The following is an 18,097-nucleotide window of genomic DNA, read 5'->3' as shown; positions in this document are numbered from 1 at the left end:
TTGCACATGAAATTGATATTCAATGACAAAGTTGCATCCTTTACATCAAATCAGTGTAGTCTTTGTAGTAACCTAGTGACAATAGTTTTTAGAGCAAAAGATATTAAGATTGCGGAATTATGGACCAAACTCATATGATTTTAGTGACATTCTTGTGTCCAAACCAATGGGAAACCTGTGATATGATGATGTCATCACCTCTGCAAATTTACATGTGTTTATAACCAATAAGCTTTAAAGCCCCCAAAAAGTTCTGGTACGCCTGCAAAAGTTGTCAAATTTTGCTCCAAAATGTGAACGTGTGCCTAGGAAATGTGCGGAATAACGCTGTAATAACAAGATATTCGATGCGTAACGACGAAAATGGGAAATATTAACCAAAAACATTCAGTCTCAGAACTTACCCGAACGGGGTCAGGCTAGACTCGGACTCGGGGATAACTCGGCCTCGCTTTGCTTGACAGCAGGATGAGTTGTATTCGTTGTCCCTCTGGATTGTACAGTGTGGTGTACTATGCATATGGGAGCGGCCTGTATAAACTACATTGTAGCGTTCTGGCTACTCGCAGTGATGGTCCGAGTTGTTACCTCTTTGGCGCGCATGCAAAATTAGTGTGCGCCTCTCAAGCACCTCTAAAAACAATCAAAGACGCTTGATAAACAACAACAAAAACTTCAAAAACGGCGTGTCTCAGCAACTGAGGTGATGTGCGTATACTAGTAGGCTTGAGGACCGCGCGCTGTCCATTTGTTTTGTACAGGATTAGCACGCACTTTCCTGTCTGCTCATCAAGGCCTCGTTTGGTACCAGTAGTATTATAGAGTACTGATGAACATGGCGATCACGAACTGTGTGTAAATTGTCTGAAATAGGGTCGAGTTTTCCCTGAGACCGAGTTAGTCTGGAGCCTTCTGGAATAAAAGTCGGTCTACCGACTTTTATTATTTTTCTCAAAATACTCCAAAACGACTCATCATTCCGACAAACCGCGTCAGCCAGGTAAGTTTCTTTGTAGACTCTTTCGATACATTGCAAGCAAATATGAAATGGTGCCAGACGGGTTCTCATGCCCTTACCAGAACTTTGTTTTCACTTTAAAGTCATGTTGGTCTTTCTTCTTTTTATTCTGTCTTAGATGAATCTTCTACCATTTTGTTCAACTGATTTTACTTGTACTAGATCTATGAATTTTAAAAGTCTAAAAGTCAATTTTAAAAGTGTGGTGTTCAATTACACTTGAACTGTGTACAAAGGGTATTGTATTCTTTGAGATCATTATGGGTGCATCAGATTTTTCACCTTCAGCTGGTAATGGAATCAAGACGTGTGAAAGTTTCACTCTGCTGTTGTTTTTACTCTAGGTGTCTCAAAATTTGCCATCTGTGAACGTAGTTCAAGGAGACTGTGTTGTGTGTATTTTGGTATTTTTCTTTTGTCTTCTCCTCTCCTCATTCAGTCACAAAAGTTCAAACTTTGGATTTTTTTTCTTACAATTATTTTGTCTGACAAACCTGTAGTCTTATACACAGAATTGCTCATTACAAAAGCCAAATTTGCCAATTCGAGTTGAAACATTAACTTTATTCTTCTGAGATGTGTTGCTGAATTGGGGGGGGGGAGGGTTGCTGTAAATTCAGTGATTTAGAGGCTTTGAATAATTCTGCAGTGCTGCACACTGGCACTGGTCTGACAGTTCCAGACCAATATGAAAATCACTGTCGGACCAGTAACTTTTTCAGGAATGGACCTGTAAGAAATATAAAAACTAGGTACCTTTTGGTCCTACAGACAGGCTAGACTAGTAGAAATAATGGGTTGGCGTGCAGCCCCGAATTCTGTATCTGAGATTTAAAAACAACAACAACAAACTAGTAAATATCCATTCAACATGAGTCAAATTCAATTTCATTTATTTGAAAGAGAAATGTTCATTCAACCTTCTCAAATACTAGCAATGAATGACAAGAATCATACTAAAAAGATGCACCATTAAAACATATGGTTTTGAACTTCATGGGATAATATGTTATCCTGCTCTGACGTGGTGGAATTTTGGACTGCAAGCTGTGTGTTGTTAAAGGGATGGTACAGTATTGGTGGAGATGAGAATTGGGCTTTGAACTTTTTCAGAGATATCAAGAAAACACTTAAAAAATAGTACAGCGCATACCATTCTAAGAGGAATTCAAAGTTCATTTGATGAAAATCGGGTTTGGAATGACTGAAACATCCAAAAACAAAGTAAAACAAAGCAATCGTAATAAAATGTGGGTCCCACACTTTATTAGAATAGCTCTGTTTTGGATATCTCAGCCATTTCAGAACCAATTTTCATCAAATAAACATTGATTTCCTCATTGAATTACATGCTCTTTCATATTTCATAAGAGGTTTCTCATTATCTCACAAAAAAAAAAAAATGTTAGACCAACAACCAAAACTACACGATCCCTTTAATGTGATGCAAATACTGTGCAAGTGTGGCCTAATTTTGGCTTTAAAGGGAGAAATGACTTTTCAGTCCATCCTCTGAAGATGGCAGTCCCAAGACACACTAGCTTATTCAGGAAATAATCCTCCTACTCGAATTCGAAAAGCATTTTTACCTGATGAACAATATTCCAAATGGTATCCTGTACAGAAAACTGCTACACAAAAGATAGTTTGTGTAGCAGTGGTGTAAAGATGCATAGCAAATTGTGATGCGATACCAAGAAAACTATATCCTGTTATTTGCCATAATGCGTCTGAGGCTGATGTGTAATACCAAACTGAACTTCAGTCACTGAATTATGTCATCATACTCCAGTGCTCATTCTCACTAGTGAAGGTTGTCTGTCGTATTTCCTCACCCGCTGTCACTGAGCTCCAGCGAAACCTCTTGCCTCATGAGAAATGAAAACATTGTCTTTGAGCACAATGGCCAATCTAGCCTGGCCTCAAGGCTGATTAAAATTTAATTTTCCCCAGAGAAAGAGAAATAGTAAGAGGCAGAGACTTAGGACAGAATGAGAGAAAGAGAAGAAAAGAGAGAGAGAGAATTATGCAGATTTTTTTTTCTTTTTTTTTTTTGGTCAGCCAACAATGACACAAAATTTTCCAGTGGGATCTCAATGAAACAGTAATTTGTGAACTGAGCTAAATAGCAGAGAAAAATGCACAAATAATTTTGACATTGACGAAAGAAGAGTAAGGTACCACTGAAAATCAGAGCAGTATCTTACAGTAAAGAAAAATGGACATTGGGCAACCTGACTTTCAATGAAACATCTATTGTGGGGTGATCAATGAGACTTGAAAAATGCTGTGAAATGTTTGTGAGACTCCCCACACATCCTGTACATGAAATATTTCAAAGCTGAAAAATTTTGGCAATTCTTAATTTCTGTCTGATTATTTGCAGATTTCATGAATTTGACTAGTTCCATCCAATCTATCTCCAATTTGTCCAACTTAATAATAACAACTTGATTATTTCTTCTGCCAAAATTCTCCAAGGACCTACAACATGATTGGTTAAAGAGGAACGACCAATTCTTTGATAATTGGCTCCCAAGAGAGCAGCCTTAGTCTTAAAGTATGAAATGACAATATGGATGAAAAAGGAAGTTTCTACATCAGTAAACGGCTTAGAGAGAGCTACTAATAAAACAAACTCAGTGTTTTTCATGATCAACAATCTGTATGATTTGTTCACTGGAGTACCGACTGTTAAATTACCATTTTGTTTAACTTTGTTACTTTTTTTTAGGGTGGCAGTGCTGTACCCTGGGTGTCCCCCCCCCCCCCAAAAAAAAAAAAGAAAAAAAAAGAAGAAGTAAAAGTAAGTTTTAGTGTTTTGGGCTAGAAGATTTTGTTCTGTAAGTAATCTTAACACAACAAGAGATGAATGCTAGATATCAAACATATCATGTAATCTAATTATTTTTTTTTTTAAATCTCTCTCCTAGCTCTCTGTGATGATGGTGCTAAACAATAAAGATATGACATTAGTCATCCGTTTCTCGTCATCTGTATTTTGGGAACAGCAATTTTTGCCGGACTCTTGACCAGAAGTTTGCTTTCTTATTGGCTTGGGCACAATTTGTGGTCATTAACTTCAATGAGAGATAGAAAAAAAAAGAGATAGAGAAAGAGAGCAATGTCTACAGTTAGCTTGTGTGTCAAACGAGTGATAAATTAGAGGATAGAGTTGAACTGTACTGATCTTCTGCGGTTGAGCCAGAAAATGGGATCTATGCCTGAAAGAATTTCAATCAGTATGCAAAAAAAAAAAAGTAGGCCTGACTGTGCTCAATGCAGCTTTTGGTAGGTTTCTCATCTCCCTTCTCCATGCCTGCCTTCTCCAGTCCCATCAAAATTCTTTTCTTTACCCTATATTCTCTCCTTCCTTTCCTCCTCCTTCCCTGCTCTCCCCTTTCCTGCCATCTCCTTCCTTTCCTTCCTTCTAAGTTCCTTCCATCTTTTCCACCTCTTCTTTATTCCTGGTCTTTCCCCGTGTCCTCCCTTTTCTGTTATCCAATATCTGCCTCCTTTTTCTTCAATCTACTCTTTTTCTTTTCTGTTCTTCCTTCACTCTCTGCCTTACTTTTCTCTCTGTCCATCATCCACCTTCTTCCTCTCTTCTTTCTTTTCATTTTCCTCTCTGCTCTTTATCATCTTTCATCATCATCCAGTTTTCACCATCATCATTCAGTTTTGATCCAGAATAATGGAGGTGGCTGGATTTACCTCACTCTAAAAGCAACCGCTCTCACACTTTCCGGCCACCTCACCCAATTTTAGACGTCTCCTTTCTCAAGCAAACCATCCCAAGCTCCTCCTCCACCTTTCTTTTTCCACATCTTCTTCGGTCATCCTCGGTCTCGTGGCTTCTTCACTTTAAACTCTAGCACTATCATCAGAACATTATCATCATTCTTCCTCAGCAGTTCCATGACATTTGCTTGATCTGCGACAATTGCTCCCACAAAATATCTGCATGCTAAGCCACAAAATTTCTACCCACAAACATAACCCTAACCCTAATCCTAATCCCCACTTCAAATTAAGCCTAAAACCATAACACAACGGTAACCCTGACCTTAAGTCCGTAGTGAAAATAACACCGCAGCAATTGTCGCAGGAGCATTTAATGTCATGTCACCTCCTCAACACATACCCATACTACCACACCCCATTCACTCTTCCCTTTCCTCCTTTCCTCCTGGCTCAGCCCCTTCCTCCTCTCCTATCTCTCTCCACATCCATCTTCCTTTCCATTTTTCGCTATCTCTTCTCCTTTAATTTCTTCCCATTCTTCACCTCTCCTCTCCTCCTCCCCTCCCTCATATTTGTCTTCATCTCCCTCCTTCCCTTCATCCCTTTTTATGCCTCCACCCGAAGGGTGCCGCAGGCATTATGTTTTCGGGTTGTTCTCCATACCCCCATCCAGAGCCCGTTTATAAAATTCATGCATTCAGCTCACCTGCCCTCTTCTCCCGCCCTGAGATAGAGATAACTGTGTTGTTACCCTCCTCACTTTACCTGTAGACTCAAGCATTTACATTTCCTTCCGCTGATGGCCGGAAGAATTGCATTAGCCGGCGACACTGCGTTGCTGTGGCAACCAGCGCTACGTTAATTCCTTCAAGATGTCTGCAGCGGTTTTCAGTAGAATTTGCAGTTCGTTGGTCATACACTGTAAATACCAGTTTAATAGAGAACACGTAACAACTGTTGCTTTGTACCAGTTTGATTCCTTTTGAAATTCCTAGTGTAAGTTTCACTTTGTCCTTAAATTCTTTAAATTTACTTAAATACTATTAGAAAGATAAGTCTTTTATGAAATTATATTCCAAATTTGAGAATGCGTGCCACAACATATGAAATGCATGCAATGACTTCCATCCAGCATGTGCATAACATCAGGTGATTAAAATATATTTCTTTCAAAATCTGTTATGACAAAACTCATATTTTTTTTAATGTATAAGTGAGTTGTGTAATACAATGTGTCCGATGGAGACCAAAAAAAAAAAAAAAAAGAAGAAGAAGAGCAGAAGAAGAAATGAAGGAAAGCTTGTTTTGGTCTTGCAAATATGATTTTACTGCAAGGTTTGCGGCATATTTTGAATCTGAAACACCCCCTAATATCACATTTTCTGGAGAGAGAGAAATCTTAAAATGATTCTGCGTAAGCCACACCAAGGGCAATATGTTTGTATGCTCCATTCGAGACACAGGAAAATCAAATTCCACAAAAAGAAATTCCACTCTAGATTGAACTTTATATCAAGAAGAAGAGAGAAAAGAATCAAATAGAGAGTTATTAAAAATGTGACTGAACTCAGACAGACAAATAGAGAAAGATCAAGTCTGGAAATTTGATATGTGTGTAGAAAACACTGACAGTGGTCACTTTCACACATGAAAATTTGACAAACTGGGGGGGGGGGGGGAGTACTTAAAGTAGGATGACTGACCATGCATGGAAGTGTATAGTCTCATGAGTTAAGCACATGTTTTGAAAAGCCATGGAGACGCTATTTCTCATGACATATTTACATCAAAATAGCCGTAAGGACCTCATGTTTTCTCAGATTGCACTTAAATATTCTTTATTTCACTTTTCTTTAAACTTGCCATTTTGCTCAGATCTTTATGGAGGAGAACTCTCACTTTGGTATCAAAATTCTTAAATGTGCAGAATGATTACTGTCAACCACAAAGAGGGTTTTGTTCCCTGTGAGATAACTGCATAAAAGCCTATCATTTCTTCAGTTCTGTCTTTTGACTGTGAGTGCAACCTTTAAAGAAAGTGGGGGAAATTTTAGTTACTATACATACACTGTATACATGAATATCTTGTGTTTATCATATATTGTACACATATCATATGGCTGCTTTCAATATCGTAGCACATTTATCTTCCTTCGATCAAAACATAGCACCCCCCCCAAAAAAAAAAAACAACAACAAACAAACAAACAGCCTTGATAAAAAGAAACCTATATGGTGATGTAGTAATCAACATTTGCTTTTTGATCCCATTAGCATGTAATGGGTTAAACATCAATTACAGCAATCTTGGTGAGGTGTCATTTTAATTTTCCAAAAATGGTGAGGTGACAGTTGTGCTTGAAGTGTATCTTATGTAGTTGTTACACCACTTGATATAGAGAACATGGCCGTGTTTTAAAGACTTTCACTCATCTTAAAGTCACAACCCATCTTCTGAGCTCTGTTTATGCCACACCGTAGCTACACCTAGCAAAGCAATAGAACCTTCTTGTTTTGTTTGTGTGTGTGAGTGTGTGTGTGTGTGTGTGTGTGTGTGCTTGTTTGTTGGTTGGTTCGTTTCCCCTTGCAAGGAGGTTGCAAAATTCATCTGCTTTCTTCGGTTCCTCAATTGCCCCGTTAGCATCTTGGAAATGGATGGTTGAATCCTCCGAGGTCCTGAAAAATGCATCTTTTCATGAATTATCGATGTTCATTGCTACCCTTCTTCCCTCTTCTGGAGAAACGCACTGAGGGAAACAAAAAATAAGATAAGACACAGAGAGTTACTAGAAAGTACTGGTATTAGTAATGCTGACTTCTCCTTGTTCCTCTAGTTAAATCCATTACCCTTTTTGTTTTTGTTTTTGTTTTGTTTTTTTTTCAGTTGCAGTTGCAGGGAGAAGGAGAAATATTCTGCCATTTTTATCTTCATGACTCCAATAATATTTTCATTCTCTGTGTGGGGGAACAAAGTACTGAAGGGGATATCACTTTCAGGCTGATGATATGCAAGTTGTAAAGTTGTATTAAGTAGTATAAATGCCTCCCGTCCAGGGGACTTGAAGTTCTAATGTGGGCCGACTGTCAAATTACGTGTTCTTTCGTTTGCCATGATGTAGTTTGTGTACTTATTCATTTTTGTACAGCAAGGCATGTGAATTATGGCAGCCATGACAAGTGACCATGCATGGAAAGCTGTCCTATCTGGATATATATCAAATATATACAGGTGTCACAAACATGTTACTGACTCAATTTGTCTGAGTTGTATAACAGTAACAAGAACAAATGAGCCCCATCCACATTTGAAAGTGCTTAGGTACAAGTACGTTCCCCCATCTGGTGTGAATCGGCCCATCCAATTCCATTATGGCTGACGAATAGATGGATCAGATTTTGCTGGGAAGCCGCAGGGCAGACGCAGGCCATATGCTGTCTTTGTTTTGTTATGTGGGGTTTTTTTTTTTTTTTTTGGGGGGGGGGGGATGGGATGGATTGTGTGTCTGTGTGTTTGTGTGCGTGTGTGTGTTTGTGGTGTGCGGTTGGAGATGAGGTTCGGGGGTACTGTATGCATTTTGCGAGAAAACGTGCACGCTTTGATTGTATAAATGTGATTGCCAGATGATGAGGCACTCGGCAGTGATGCTGCTGTTTACCTTTTCTTTTTTTCTGGGGAGGACACTAATGGACTTCATCCCCATTTCAGGATGGGATTGCTTCCTAATGGACGGTCAATCTGGCTGGACGATGGCTTGATGCTCTCCCTCTTTCGCATTGCATCTTCTGACCGCTAATATTGCATTCCTCAGGCTGACAATCAAAATGGCAAAATTTGACCATATTGACCTTGGACTGTTCCATTGTCCTCTTCGTTCCAGCAACAATGAGTTTTATATCACACACACACACACGGCACGTATGCACAAATATTGTTACCTCATAATCTCATCAGATGGAAGGGGTTATATTGCATTGTCCAGTCATCCAAAGGGTAATTTATCACATAGTATATGCCTGAGCTGCACAGAAATTATGCTTTATCTGTAGCAATATTTATATTCCTCATTTCATAAATCCTCTATTCTGATTGGTTGAAATTGATGGTATAACTTCAACACCTGGCATCAGCCCCATGGTACTCAAACTGCCGAATAGTACCAAACTGCACTCTTCTGGTTTGTAGTGGTATTTATAGATGTACAACAATATGTACAACGTGTATAGTACTGTACTCTCTTGGCTCCTACAGCACAGGGGGACCTGTATCCAATGCAATTGCAGTGCAGAAAACAATTTGTTCATAATAAAATAGTGTGTGACTTGGCTAGAACAGTCGTGACCGACAAAGTAGAGTTTGATTGAATTATATTTTTTTACATAGAGCAGATATGGGTTGCTGTTATTCAGGACACAATTGATATCAATTGCCCCTTGGGATCTGAACTCCATGCTATGATCCTTGAAGCAAGAGCTCTCCTGGTGTCATATCATGGAGTGAAGATCAGCCTTCAAGGGCAATGATATCAACAATGCTCTCAAAAACAGTCCATATCTTTATACAATATAATATGTCCTTAAAGAATGCTATTTAAAATCAATGAGGTTTCATGCCCAAAAGTGTGATATTTGAGTGACATCACAGTCATGTGACAGAGATGATGCAATGAGCACTGTTTGTAATGACCGCAGCGCCAGTATTCAGACAACTACAAACTTCTTGATCCTTTTCTCATGTCATTTTGCATGTTCTGATGTTCTGTCTCATTTGGTTAGCAGATTTTATTAGAACTTTCTGCTTTCATGTGCAGAGAAATGATACCACTCTCTATTTCTTTATCCCTGCATTGCTGTCTTTTCTTTACCCGTAAAGATCCTTTATCAAAAGTGTCTGTTTTCAAGTGCAGAGAAAGGATACCACGCTGATTCTTCACCCCTGCACCACTCTTTATCCCTGCACCATTCTCTATTCTTTACCCCTGCAGATCCCTTATTGCAAGTATCTACTTTTATCTGCAGAGAAATGGCACCGCTATCTGATTCTTTACCCCTGCATATCCCTAACTAAAAGTATTTGCTTTCACGTGCAGAGAAATGATACCAATCTTTGATTGTTTACCCTGCACCACTCTCTATTCTATACCCCTGTAGGTCCTATTGGAAGCATCTGCTTTCATGTGCAGAGAAATGATACCAGTCTCTGATTCTTTACCCCTGCACCACTCTCTGTCCTATACCCCTGCAGATCCCTTATTGAAAATATCTGCTCTCATGTGCAGAAAAATGATACCAGTCTCTGATTCTTTGAATACCCCTGCAGATCCCTTAACATGGACCAGGAGGAGAAGGAGCGACTCCAGCGGGAGGAGAAAGACAACCTGTCGGGGACGACTGCTCCGATCCAACCGGCAGCAGAGAATGGTGAGAGGGTGCCCCTTTTTTCAAAGGGGCGTGGCACCTGTTTTCTAACTGCAGATTTGCTAGTGTGTTGGTGCAGATTAAAGGTGTTGATTAAAGTTTAAAGGTTCAGATTAAATTTGTTGGTGCAGATTAAAGGTTATTTAATGGTTACTTAATGCTTGATGGATGAAAGTCATTCCACATCTTCATTAGATCGTGACATACTTACTCCTCCCCCCCCCCCAAAAAAAAAAACCCAACAACAACAACAACAACAATATACACATATCTCTGGACAGTGGTTTATAGGAAGAATCAACATTTGGCTTGTGTTCCCATCACCATTTATTGGGTCAAACATCAATTACATAAATCTTTATAGTAACATATCTTTTATTTTTTCTTTTAAAATGGTAGAAGTTAAAGTAGTCTGTCCTTGTTACAGTTATTGATACATTTGCTTCTTCTATTAATGGTGAGCATTAAAAAAAAAAAATGTATAAATATAGTACCTCTTTTCGCTCCTAATAATGTGTGGTTGTTGGGATTTAGAGACTGCCCAGTAATTACCATGTCCATTTGGCCCTCTAGTTCTTGAAGAAGGAAAAAAAAAAATGTGATCGAAATGTTGAAATTAAATCTCTCTTCAGTGAGTATTTCCTTTGGTACCCTACAGGACATTTTGAACCCTGACTTGTACATGCAAATTGTGCTGGCAACAGATCGATAGATGATGTTTACAGCCTGACCAGGAGCAAAAATGATTTATGTAGTTGGCTTGTTTGTCGTTCTTCTCTTTGTTTGTTTGTTTGTTTATGTATTTTGACAAAACTTTTAGAGTGAGAAAATGGCCAGCTGTAGTCGGCAGAAACACCTGATGGTTGAGATGAAAAAAAAAATAATTTGTTTGTTTGAAAGTTGACAGAGACAAGGTTTTGTTAGATCACCTGCCATCAGCTATTTGAGTTGTTCTCATTAACTTTGAAGACCACTTGCCCTGAGAAAAAAGAGAAAGAAAGAAAGAAAAGAAACAAAATCCTGAGTTGAACATCCTCACTTCTGGCTTGTGTTTCTGGGTGTAATCAGGGTGATGGGAACAGACAGATGTGCGGAATGAGAAGTATATTAGATTAGGCGACGCGAGCACAGTTGCGGTTGTCCTGGTTCAGTGTTTGAGAGAGATGGGCCTTGATAGGTTGATTGCTGAAGAGCAGCGGTTCTGGGGAGGGGGGAGCGAAAGATGGGCGTCGACTCCTGTTAGAATTCAAGGAATTGTGGGTGAGAGGGAGGGAGGGGTTATAGAAGACAATATTGATGTCATTATGTAGAGCTTTATATCTTTTCCACACTGTATCTTCTACTCTTCAATCAAAAATTGTGATCGGCAGTCTGTCCAGGGCAGTTTTGTGTTTACATATAAAGCCAGTTGCCTGATATTGATTTATTCATTGCATGTTTTATAATTTTCCTTTTCCATTTGGTACTATCAAGAGATGAAGTGATGCACAAACATTCATTAAATCTCTGTTGCCTGTCACTTCTCTGTTGGCTTTCGTATTTGCTTTGATCAGCTCGATATCAATGAAGCAACACAAACAACAGATTGATTCTGTTTTTGTTTTGTTTTTTGAAAATCAGTTTTTGCCAGTACTTGTTGGTTTACATATTTTTTCACTATTTTAACTTGTTAAATCTTCCATGGTAATTACCACTAAATGGTATGTATGTGCACACATGTGGCTGAAATTTTACAGAAAGGACACATAGTATCAAATTGTTGGTAAATGGTAGTACACATTATGCACGAAATTAGTATACTTCTAGTACAGTTCACGCAAAAAAAACAAACAAAAAAAACAGAACTAAACTAAAGTAGAAAGCACTCCAAGAGCGCAGACCTCTGCCATGCAGCTAATTTCCACCGATGATCTTGTTCTTTCATAGAGATCAATGATTTCCATCCACACGTATGCATGCTGAAAATGGCCCGATTTCCGATATAGAAACCTTTTGTTACGTCATCAACTTCCAGCTCAACTTCATCAACTTCCAACTTCCAGCTTTTTCGTTGGCCCCGTTCAAGTGCACGGAGGATGTTAATTTACGATGGTTTCAGTTTAAAGTAGTTAATAGAATTTTATATACAAATAAGATGTTGAATAGAATTGGATTGGTTGAAAGAAAAGAATGTTCATTTTGTAATGTGTATGTTGAGACTTTAATACATTTTTTGAGTGAGTGTCAATATGTTGATAGATTGTGGGTTGAAGTAAGAGAATGGATTAATGTTAACACGGGGTTAGAAAAAACATTTACGACGGAAAATAAATTATTTGGTTTTGGGGGTATTAACAATTCGGCATTGAATTGTATTACCATGCTTGTGAGATATGAAATTTATGTTTGTAAAATAAGAAAAATAATACCTCGTTTTGATTTATGTAAATATAGTATAAGGGAATATTATGATAAAGAGAAGTTTATTGCAAGAAATAATCATAAGTTGCAAGTGTTTCAGAAAAAATGGTGTCTCTTTAGACACCTTTTTTCTTGATGTATATTATATTGTATTGAATTCTAAAAAGTATGATGTTATTTGAAATATGATGTATTACGTGTACAGATGAAAGAGAATAATAAAATCCCAGTGAGGGAAAAACAAAACAAAACAAAACAAACTTCCAGCTGCACGGTGCGCCTCGCCCCAGCAGAAACTAGAGCACGCACTTTATTGCGCGTATGAAAACCTCAAAATGCGCAGCTTGAACTCCCAAGTTCAATGACCCTACTTGCCAAAATATTGAAAATCCTTCATAAAATCCATAAAAATTTCCGGATCACTACCAAAATGTGATCATCTGTTCCCTGTGTCATTCTCAACCTTTCCTGCAAGTTTCATCCAAGTCCATTAACTACTTTTTTAGTTATTTTGCACACGGACGAACCAACGGTAATGAAAACATAACCTCCTCCCTTTGCGGAAGTAACTAAACAAAACAGTCTGCTGTACAAGCAGACAGTGACAATGGCAATGTTTTTTGTCTGGTAAAATGCATGGGTTGCCTCCCACAAACAAATGCTATTTAAAGCTGGTTTCAGGATTACAACATGTTATGTTGGTCACTGGGTGTTATTGAAGCAAACAAACTATAACAGAGATGAACAAGCTTCCACAAATTTGAAGTCACAGACGGTCTCTCTCTCTCTCTCTCTCTCTCTCTCTGATGCAAAATGTTGCAAAATTGTATCTTTCAAACTACTTTTTAAATTTTCAGCAGCTGACTTATGATTTGGCATACATGTCACCAATTATATGTGGATGTGCAAGACACATTTTCTGTCATTGTCGGGAAATGTGTTGCCATGGTAACAACAATTTTTTTTTTTCAGGAATAAGAGACATACAAAAATATTGTGATTCAAGCAAACTCCTTCAGTTTTTGAGTGTTTGATTTGAAATATAGCACATCTGACAGCTGCAGTGTATATGTGCAAGCTCTGTCTTTCGTCGATGTCAAATGCAATGCATTGCCATGGTAACAGCTTTTTGAGTCAAAATTATACAAAAATATTTTGGATTGAGCTAGCCCTCTCAGTTTTTTAGCATTTTTTCCCTTTTTTTAATTTTTTTTTTTTTTTTTTTTTGTTCGACACATGTGACAGCTATACAATGCAGGATATGTACGAGATATATCATTCATGACTCCAATGTTGAACGATGTGTTACTGTGGTAACAACATTTTTAAATGAAGTGTACAGAAGCTTCAGGATGTACAGCTTCCTTAGTTTTGAAGTTCCTGACTGGACATTCAGCAAATGTGGCTCAAATTAGATGTGCAAGACCTCCTTTTTTTTTTTGGGGGGGGGGGGGGGGGGAAGGGGGTCAATGAATTGGATTATGGATTGTACTGATAACAACATTTCTACAAGTAAGCAGTACAGAATTTGTGTGGATTGCCAACTTCTTCAATTTTGGAGGTTTTGATTTGAAATGTGGCACTTGTGACTGCTGGAAAACATTTACACATTAATTACTGTAGATACAATGTAGAGTCAAACCTGTCTATAGCGTCCACCCAAGGGAGACGAAAAAAGTGGCCATTATAAACAGGTGGCCGCTATAGACAGGTTATCCAACTTTTGTGTGCATTGCCGACATGTACATGTATCATTGTTGTATAGATCTATAAGTACTTACGTATTGTACGTATGTGTGTGCGTATACACACCTGTATGTGTTTCATGCATTGAACAATACCGGTGTTCATGAAATTGTTGCTCAGTAGCATGTAACAGTCGTGAAAAAAGCTTAACACTAGTGCATTATGACTGCAATGAGTGATGAATGCAGCAGTGGCAATCACTGAATGTTGCCCAGGAATAACTGGTCTGGCTACAAAGCAGAAAAAAACATGCTGAATTATCGGCTCGGCTACGGCTCTATCGGGTTTGTGGCCGCTATAGACAGGTTAAAATCTACCGCGGGAAACAAAATTTATGGCCGTGTTAGACAGGTGGCCGCTATAGACAGGGTCTTAAACAGGTGGGGGGGGGGGGGGGACGACGACTTTTCAGTGGCCGCTATAGACAGGTGACCACTATAGACAGGTTTGACTGTACATGTAAGACATTCATCAAAGGTGTTCTTTAATATATCCATATCAATTTTTTGGAGAAAAATGTGTACACATGTACATGATTATTGCCTTCCATAGTGAGGGCAATTTGGCGAGATTATTTGTCCCATTCAGAAGTATTCCTAGTTATTTTTTTCATTAGTATCATTTGTAGTAGTAGTAGTAGTAGTAGTAGTAGTAGTAGTAGTAGTAGTAATAGTAGCAGTAGTAGTGGTAGATGTAGTAGCAGCAGCAGAAACAGCAGCATTAGTAGTGCGTGTATTATCATTATCATTTTCACAATTCTTATTGGTATTGTTCAAATCTATTTGTCTGTCTATTTATCTCTTTAAATCCATGTATTAACTTCTTTGTTCAGTTGTTTATCTGTATACAACATATTTCTTTCTTTGTATTCCCACCACAGTTCACAGTATTGACACCACCCAGGCTATGTTCCTCCCTATTGGTGCTTCCATCTCTCTCCTCGTCATGTTCTTCTTCTTCGACTCCATGCAGATGGTGTTTGCGGTTTGCACAGCAGGTGAGTCCCGGCAAAAATCGAAAAACGTAAAGTCACTTTTGAGCAGCAGCCGCAGTCACACCTGCACAACTATAGACCGACATTTAACTATAAAGAGACGTTTAACTTCAAGAACTCTTTGCAAAGGTTGCTTGCTCGTCCACACTTGCAGCCAAAATTCTTGTAGTTTCAGTCCTCAAAGTTTGGGTCACACTGGTGCGCATGTGCAACAAAGAAGAAAGCGTGTGCCGCCTGACAGCTATTGATTGTTAAGGCAGCAATGCACACATGTGCATTCCAATTAGTGCATGCTCCAGAGGCACTGACGCAGACAGGCAGTGGACTGGTCATGTGACAAATTTTGTGAAGTGTCAGTTGTGAGCATTCAGACTGCACAGACTTTTAGAAGATTTGTGGGGGGGGGGGGGTGGTATGGGACATTTCCTTAGTTTGAGTGGGAAGTTTCGGCGCGAAGTTGCATCAAGAAGTTTTGCGGTCACACTGGCACTACTTCAAGAACTTAGACTTTGCGCAATTTTGCCAGTGTGGCTGAAGCTAACATTTCCAGTCAGGAAAAAACAGAAATGAGATTTTGAGCTGTATGGCCCTGCATGCTACATGAGTCTTGGACATGATGTCAATATGAAGCTTTGTGAATAAGTAGGCTTGAAAAGGAATACTGAATGCATTGAAGATGGCAAATTAAATAATTTTGATATTTCACATATCAGCATTAGAACAGACCATTCATTGAATGGTTTATTAGCATGATGACACAGTGCACTGCCGTAAATCTTGTTACAACGAAGTACGGTAAACATTCAGGACCCTAAATTATGATCCACATATCTTTGTATACTTTACTGTTTTGCTATAATGAAATTTCAACATAACGAAAGAAATCTGCCAGTTCCAAGTACTTTGTTAGAATGGGAGTCATCTGTATTTGCTCACAGAGCTCTAAAACTTGTCTTTATCTATGGTGGAGCGTTATTTCATGCACTTGAGCGTCATCATATTGTTCAGTCAGCATAGTTCCAAAATTTTCTGCAATGGAGCCTCCACATTGTCAAACAGAGTCTCTAATTAATGCCAGGCCATGGGGAAGTTGCAAACAGAATCTTTTCACAAACCAAATACGGCCCCGCCAAGTCTCCACGATCCTTCCAGAGGCTCCCTGAAAATAATTATTTGTCTCCTGACAAGGAGCGATGATACCTCTGTTATTTTGAAATATTATTTTCATGTTATGAGATACAAATAATGTGTGATTATCTCCTTGATTGCTCGTTGGAACGTTCTCTGATTTTCGTTTGTCAACGTTGGCAGCCCAGTCTAATTATTTGCGATTTTGCGACGTGCATGCAGGGGCAGATCCAGGAATTCTTTAAGGGGGGGGGGGGGGGAGGCACAACTAATATTTCTGGTGTCACTTCCAGGTTTCATTTCATTTTTTTCTTTTTCTTTTTTTTTTGTTTTTAACCCTCTGGATCTGCCACTGTGCGTGTTATCATTGTGGACTGCTGCGGGATTATGCAATTTGAATATATCTTTAAATATTTCAATGCTTTAGTTTTTATCAACTGCCGTGATTGTGTCAATATATTTTACAAGAAATTTGTAGTTACATGTAACATGAGTGTAATAATATGGGGTTGCTAGTCTTGTGGACTGCTGCGGGATTATGCAATTTGAACATTTCTTTAAATATTTCAATGCTTGAGTATTTATCAACTGCCGTGATTGTGTCAAATATTTTACAAGGAATTCTAGTTACATGTATGTATGCATGTAATAATATGTAGTTGCTAGTCTTGCAGATATTTTTTTTTTGACTGTTTGAAGAACTGACTTTAGGCCTTTTTTTTTGGGGGGGGGGGGGCTGGAGTAAACAGATTAATACCGAGATAAAGCTTTGCTGGTTGGCAATGAGTGAAACAAACAAGTAGAATAGAACGACAAAAGTCAAACTATTCAACCAAACATTGCTAGATGAAAATAGATTTTTCATCCAGCAAAATTTGTTGTTTTTTTTTTTCATCAAATTTTAATTGATGAAAAATCTATAATCTTTTATTTTTCTTTGCTTAACTTTTTTTGTGTGATTATTATTGCTAGGCAACCATGAATGACACGCAATCACAGTGACCTGGAGATGCATGATATTAATCAGATTGCTGTACATTGTTCTCTGACTCAGCCAAAAAAAGAGGAGTAATTAAAGTCAGGTGACTGACATTTCAAGCCAAATGCCTTTTTTTTTTTTCACAGCAAAAGGATGTGGATTTAGAGGGATAATTATGTGTACATGCTGTAGTCTCTAGGTCAGTCCGTACAGAGGCTCAATATTTTTTTTTTTTTTTTTTTTTTTTTTGCCATGTGCACATTTACCAGAGAGCTGCTAAGTGCTGAAATTATTCTGCAGAAGTCACTCCACAATTTTCCTCCCCAGTGTTCTTTATTTATTCAAATAGTTACAAAAGGTGCTGGAATGCCATCCTTCATGATTGTAAATTTATTAGTGGGCGTAAAAGAAAATTCAGGTGCTTTGTACATTGTAAGTGCAGTCATTAGACACATGCTGTATGTAGTAGAATTCTGTCTTCTGATTTCACGGCCCTTGCAAGTCACCAAGCTTCTCAGAAAGTCGGGGAAAAAGAAATTCTGTAGATGAAGAAAAAGGATATATTTTATTGACTAATTCTGATACCATATGCTGCTCCCGAAATGTATGTTATGATTCAAATGTATGTTGTACCTAACTGCCATAATAGAACATGGTGTGATTGGTTGCTGTT

General features: G+C 38.4%; 1 protein-coding gene across 1 annotated transcript in view; it reads left to right on the top strand.

Annotated features, from left to right (window-relative positions):
• The window catches only part of LOC140227256 (signal peptide peptidase-like 3), a 158,698-nt gene that overhangs the window by 83,321 nt on the left and 57,280 nt on the right, over positions 1-18,097 (top strand). Inside the window, 2 exon segments of the mRNA XM_072307678.1 lie at positions 10,080-10,180; positions 15,204-15,320. Coding sequence (XP_072163779.1) covers positions 10,080-10,180; positions 15,204-15,320 — 218 coding nt within the window.

The sequence above is a fragment of the Diadema setosum genome, chromosome 4, assembly GCF_964275005.1.
Source record: "Diadema setosum chromosome 4, eeDiaSeto1, whole genome shotgun sequence".
Lineage (NCBI taxonomy): Eukaryota > Metazoa > Echinodermata > Echinoidea > Diadematoida > Diadematidae > Diadema > Diadema setosum.
This window is presented reverse-complemented; position numbering and strand designations above follow the sequence as displayed.